We start from the raw sequence: 6,995 nt of genomic DNA on the forward strand, positions 1-6,995 counted from the left end.
AGTGCCTGCTTCTCCCGTGGCGATTGGGTGGGAACTGGTCTGTATGGGGGATCCGAACCCTCGGTGGGTGCGCCACCGCGCTCCCAAGCAGCGCACTATAGCAGTGCACCACCGGGCCGGCCCACACAGCATGAAGTTTTTCAAATTTAGATTAAAGTACTATCTTATTAATAGCAGTGCGCCACCGGGCCGGCCCACACAGCATGAAGTTTTTCAAATTTAGATTAAAGTACTATCTTATTACCTGAAAAACTCTTCCAACTTATTGCATTAAAATAGCCAATTTATTATAGTCATTTAATTGCCAATGACAGTATTCTGACAACTGTGTTGAAATATTATTGGAGTGTCTCCCAAATGAATTTGACTCACGTTTTAGAATAAATACAGAACCCTCAGGCCTAGAACCATAATGAAGCTTGTATCTGAAATGAGTTTCATATCCAAAGATATTAACAATATAAGGGTAAATTATATAATAAAGCCTTGTGGCAATAAATGTAAGATAGCCTGGAAAGTCTGAAGAATAAGCTCAGGATCAAAATTCTGTGTATCTAAAGTCACAGACATACTTGGTTTATTAAGAATTTCTAAAAAATAAATGTGTTTATTGAGCATTTGCACTGTATAAGTGCACTAAGGTCATTGGTTAACTGAAAAAGGAACATAAATTTCAAGGTTCATCTGAGGCCTAAAGTATAGGCCCACAATCTTAAAAGTATAATTCTGAATTCTTCTGGGCATAGATGTTACTTGTATGGGAGACTGCAGTGGGACTTTCTTGGGCAGGGAGGATGGAAAACATGCTTCAGTTGGATCCCAGGAATATAGCCTCAGCCTCAAGACTTAATAGCAGCAACTGATGAGACTGGCATTATATAATGAGTCAGATCATTTGTTTTAAGGGTGAACTTCAGGATGTATTTATGAAATGAAAATCTCTAGCTAGTTTTCTAGAAAACCTTATACTTGGAAAAAATTAATCAATTAACATATTAATTCATTTAACCCAGTAAATATGTAGTAATATTAAGTCCATACATAGAAGATAACACGTGTGTACACACACATGCTTAAATGCATATTTGAGACTTACATTGTGCCAACTAGTAGTTATGTGCTCTAGAACTGTGGTCAACAAGCATTTCTGTAAAGGATCAGAGAGAAAATATTTTAGCCTTTGCAGGCCAAGAGGCCAAACCAAGAATTTTAAGTAGATATTTGAAAGAAGAGAGAAAACAAATCTCTACAATTTTTTATCAACAAAATTCAAAGATATTATTTAGTATGTGGGTTTCTTAAATATGAATCTACCAATAAGAAGAATGAAAATTCTCTTGGGGAGGATAACATTTCTCTTAATTGGAGTCCAAAGTTGGTGTTCCCTATCATCAAATTGATTGTAAATATTCGTCTGTAAAAACTATTCTTAGGTCATGGGCCATACAAAAACAGGCGATGGGTGGAGTTGGCCTTCATCATTTGCCAACCAATTCTTCTTAAACTATGTGTGAGGAAGCGTCAGTTTTATTTCACAACCGTTACAGATCAGTGCTTTTGTAAAATACACAATCATGCACTTGGGTATCATCGCAAAGTCAAATTGCTATAAAAGTTTCTTAATGCTTACTCTTAACTTGCTGTGCTTATCTCAAACTGGTAACAAAATATTTTGCAAATCAGCGCCGTTCCATGGACACCACTGAGTAGCATTACCCTAAGGGTTTCAGAGATAGAAAATAGAAACAAACCAATTACTTTCCATAGTGTCTATAATAAAAACCATTGTTGGGTCAAATGGTTTTGTTTTCTTTTTAGCCAATGATTTATATATTAGGAAGCAAAGCACAAAACTATAAATGGGTCTACAAACATTTATTGCCACAAAAATGTTTTTAAGTATTTTCATGCACTAGGACAGAGATTGCTGGTATTTACCTTTACTATTACATTCTTACATGGCTGAAGTCGGCATGGTGATTAAAAGTTCAAGCTCTAGATCCAGGCTGTCTGGGTTCCAGTCCCAGCATAGCCAATTACTAAACATGTGATCTTGAGAAAAAGCTATTTAAACTCTCAGCCTCAGAGATTATGAAAGTACTAACCTCTCAGCATTGATGTGAGGATTAAATGTTTCTAGCTAAGAAAAGTGCCTACATAGTAAGGAGTCAATAAAGATTTAACTCTATTTAAAGTCAAGTTCTGGGGCCGGCCCGGTGGCACACTGCTACAGTGCGCTGCTTGGGAGCGCGGCAGCGCTCCCGCCGAGGGTTCAGATCCCACATATAGACCGGCCGCTCACTGGCTGAGCGAGGTGCGGGCGCAACACCGAGGGTTGTGATCCCGTTGCCGGTCCCCGGTCCGGTACGGGCGCAACACTGAGGGTTGCGATCCGTTGCTGGTCATGAAAAAAGACAAAAAGGAAAAAAATAAAATAAAATAAAATAAAGTCAAGTTCTGATAATATAAAGACAAAATTGACAAATAGTTTTTCCATGTTAGTGATAGAATGTTTAAACAATAATTGCAAATGAATCTATCTTGGACAATCCAAAGAGACATTTTATATAAAGAGATTGTATTTTATGAATATTTCCCTTAAGGTGAATTACTTCTCAGTCTATTTGTTTTGTGTTCATTTTCTGTCTCTCCTTTTTCTAGATTGAATCAGCCGAAGTATCTGGAAACAGCGTGGTGTGCAGCTTTCTTCAGTACATGGAGAAGTCAAAACCGTGGCAGAAAGCTTGGTGTGTGATCCCCAAGCAAGACCCTCTTGTGCTGTACATGTATGGTGCCCCCCAGGTATCTAAGCCACATCTGTCTGATGGGACAGAGGGAGGCGAGTGGACAATGAACTCAGTCCTTCCATTGCTCCTCTGTAGAACCAGAGAGCTCAGGCAATGTTGCGATTCATTAAAATTGAAAAAAACAATTAAAATTCAAGTGTTGTCTAAGCTCAAAAATTCACTTTATGGCCAATATTTCCTTCATTCTGTGGATCATTTGTCTCCTTCCTTCCTATTCAGTGGGTTTGAGAAAAGGTGAATTGAATTAGGAAAAAGCATAGTGAGAAGAAGGAGAAGCGAGAGGGGGAAAAAAACCTTTTTTGAGAGAAAACATTAAGACTGGGTTTTTTTGAGAACCGTGTGTGCATGGATCTCAGCTAGATGTATGCGAACAACTGAGGTGCAGGTTTTGCTTCTAACAAGGGCAGCACCCGCTACTATGGATGTGTTGTGCTTAAAAGTCAAATATACAACACTTAAACCAATTATGTATTTAACTTGAAAATTTTAAATGTGCTTGTATTGTAGCCTACATCTACGTTAAAGGCTAGTAAAATTTGTTTTATAAATAGTCTAAAAATGCCAAAGTATATACAAGTATTTTATTCTACTTCATTGTTTTTCCTATAACTTTTTCCCTGTTCATAGATAAATCGATGCATAAATGAACCATTAAATAAAACTGCCTTCAGTAATGAACTCATCATTAATGCCTGCTGCTTTTATACAATAAAATAGTGATTATTTTCTTCCCTTTTTTGCTGAGTGGCCTCCCTCACAGACAGTCGGTGTAGCATTGAGTCGTAGGTGACTTGGATGTCAGAGCTTTTATTCACTAATTCATTCAGCCAGCAATATCAGTGGCCTCAAGTACAGGCACGGTGCTGCACACAGAGATTACCCTCTGTGCCCATGGAGAGCTCACAGTGTGAGTCTGTGTGGGCCAGTGGTAGGAATAGAGGTTTAGTAGGAGCAAGGGCTACATGTAGCAAGCTAACACATCTCACATTCATGTGGGCGATGTTTTTATCCTTAGGATGTCCGAGCCCAGGCCACCATTCCGCTCCTGGGCTATGTTGTGGACGACATGCCACGGAGTGCAGACCTGCCACACAGTTTCAAACTGACCCAGTCCAAATCTGTGCACAGCTTTGCTGCAGACAGTGAGGAGCTGAAACAGAAGTGGCTGAAAATCGTCCTTTTAGCTGTCACAGGTGAGACACCAGATGGTCCAGATGAGCATCCGGCCACCTTGGACGATCATCCTGAACCTAAGAAAAAACTAGAATGCTGAACTCCAGGACCAACCAAAGGGTGGTGGTCTCAGGACATTCCTAGCTCTCCTTACTGATCTCTTAGCACTTTATGTTGAAAAATATAGGCTCATAAATGCATCTTTTGGGGACTATTTTCCTATGTTTATGTACTCAGTGAAATTAATGTGCAGAGCCATTCTACCGATAAAGTTTTGAAATGTGTTAAAAATGGAGCATTTTTTATGAGCGATTCTTTAAATATGTACTTTTGTCTTGAAGAAAATGGTGTCAATTGATTCTATCACTATCAGGTTAGAACAGGCCACTTTAACTTAAGAAGTCCTTTAATGTCTTCTCTTTCACAAGTAGCACCTATAACAGTTTGAAAGATATACCTCCATGTTGCCAAAATAGATCCATGGTGAAAAATACAGGGACAGTTTAGTCTATTATATAAACTTATTTAATTAAGTTTAAATCTCAAGCTGCATAAATGATGTTATAAAAGAAAGTACAAATTGTTGTTCCGACTTTTGACTTATTAAGAAAAGATATTGGTGGTTTTTGTAGAAATATTCCTAAGAATATAATATCTTAAGTATATCAACTATGTGTATAGTATTAAAGATAAATATATATATACACTGTTTATGCTTTTCTCCTCAGCTTTAGGTTCACATTCATCTCTAATTTATTTTTGAAATATAAAGCATGTTTTATCCTGGAATTGAGCAGTGTTCTAAACTTAAATGTTTTTGGTGATTTATGTTTAATTGATTGGCATTTAAGGGTATTGATATTTTTATAATAAGAAAAAGCAGTGATTTATGTGGCATGGGATATATTACTGAATTCCAACAGTATTTTTAGAGTACTATTTTTTGTTCTGTGCCTATTTAAAACAGTGCCTCTCTTAGAAGGTGCTATTAATACCTATTTCAATATGAGGGTTTAGTTAATGCATCAGTCTGGATTATTCTAAGGTACAGTGCATTTTGGTCACTGGGCTGGTCAAAGTCATACAGATTATTTTACCTTTTAGAGTCCTATAATTGTTGCAGTAGTTAACATCAGCACATACAAAAATTTTCACCAAAACCTGTACTGTATAAGACACCTGACCTTTCACAGGACTGGGACATGTAGAAACAACATTTATCGTAATGTTTTTCTTTTCCATAAGACTGTTAAGCCTGGTTAAATGAGGGCTATACATAATGAACATTTAAGACAACTGTGTAGGCCCATTCCTTTGTCAGATATGAAAATAAATTTCACATGTGATAACCTATGTTTTGGGGCAGGAGGTGGTAGAGAGATTTAAAAAAAGTTTATGCTCAACCACCTCACCAAAGAAGGCGGGAAAACACAATATTGAAAAGCAATATTTTAATGGCAGATTTTCAGGAGATACAAATACTTGAAGAGAGTGTGAGAATTTTCCCCCTTTTATCCCTGGGAAATTTTAATAGACAAAATGTGATTCCTTGTCACGAAGGCTGCTTATTTTATTGTACGTGATTAAAATCTCACATTAAATTGACTAATTCTTTTCTCAGATCTTTTTTCTTTATACTTTCATACCCCATATATTATCACTTTTTAATATACTAGTCTGCTAGAAATCCACAAGAATGACCCTACTATCCTCAGTCTTTAAGGATTACACCCTAAATATAGAATAGATTTACTCAGAATTTGAGATCCCCACCTATTTATTCAAGTCCTGTTACTTTAAGAAATATCTTTTTTTTTTTCCTACCCCAAAGGAACAAATGAACCAATTATGGCTGACAATTAGGTTCTCTTCCTCTATAAAAGGAATACCAGGCATGATCATTAACATTAAACCAAATACTTAGAGCCAAAAAGAGATAAAGGTAGCCTCTTAGGCCCTATTAATTAGGGACAGACTAAAATTTTGCAATGCTCCTCTTTTCTAGTTGCCAACTGCGTGTGTATGTAGCATGTGTTCAGGGTGATTATTGAGATAGTCAAACTATAGCTGTAGACTATGCTTTGGTTTCCTTAGTCTCGAGAAAAGAGAAGCAATAAAAATGTTGGATGATTATCAGGGGATGATGACTTTTGTAAATGTGGATAGAACAATGGAAATGTGTGGGCCATTTAGAGATTTGAGTCAGATTATTTTTGAAAACTATTTTGAGGAGCAAGAAGACTACACTTTCCCTACCATTAAGTTCTGGAACAGAAGTAACATGGGCACACTCAAGTTTTAGCTCAGTAAATGCTGATGTTATTTCATCTAAGTTAAATAACAAGTTAAATTTAATTTAGATTATTGAAAGAATACTTAGAATATTGAAAGGAGAATATCATGCTCTTAATTCATTATCTTTGATTTTTTTTTTTAATGAGAAATATTAGTACTAGAAGAGAATTTCTGGTTATTTAGTCACCAGCCTCACTTTCCACCCCTCATTTTTCACCTAAATACAAAGAGAAAGTAGTGAAGCAGCCTCACCCATTTCTCTTCTATTAAAAAAATAACTAATGCTTCTACTTGGAGAAAGGTAAAGGAATACTCTTAGCCATTAAGAAAACTCACCTGAACCAAAATACTTCAAAGTGTGATTGGTTGGAATAATCAGTGTCTTTTCCTTTCTGAGACACCTGAGCAGTTATGACAAATAGAACCTAAAATAATTATTGGTTGCATTCCTATTAAAACCAACATTCCATATGGGTCTTAACTCTTTATTTTCTCTAATTTGGCACTTTCCAAGTCATCTTTTCTTTAAAATGCCCTTCCTCCAAACTTAAATACTTTTGATAACATTCCAATTTTTTAAACTTAAATTTTGCTTTTGTTGAAAGTCTACCATTTGGTATGTTACATGTGAAATGTAGTGCAGACTTTTATCTCCAGGTTTTAAGTGGGGCTTAATAACAAAATCGCCACCAGCCACTTTTGTAATAATGGCATTTCTAA

The 6,995-nt window shown here is 36.4% G+C and overlaps 1 protein-coding gene across 1 annotated transcript in view; it reads left to right on the forward strand.

Moving 5' to 3' along the window:
* The window catches only part of FGD4 (FYVE, RhoGEF and PH domain containing 4), a gene marked incomplete at its 5' end in the record, with an annotated part of 19,736 nt that extends 13,992 nt beyond the window's left edge, over positions 1–5,744 (forward strand). The window contains 2 exons of the mRNA XM_008592631.1: positions 2,662–2,802; positions 3,823–5,744. Coding sequence (XP_008590853.1) covers positions 2,662–2,802; positions 3,823–4,080 — 399 coding nt within the window. The remainder of the gene's footprint in view (positions 1–2,661; positions 2,803–3,822) is intronic.
* Positions 5,745–6,995: the final 1,251 nt, after the last annotated feature.

This window comes from Galeopterus variegatus, unplaced genomic scaffold (genome assembly GCF_000696425.1).
Source record: "Galeopterus variegatus unplaced genomic scaffold, G_variegatus-3.0.2 Scaffold8114, whole genome shotgun sequence".
NCBI classification, from domain to species: Eukaryota; Metazoa; Chordata; class Mammalia; order Dermoptera; family Cynocephalidae; genus Galeopterus; species Galeopterus variegatus.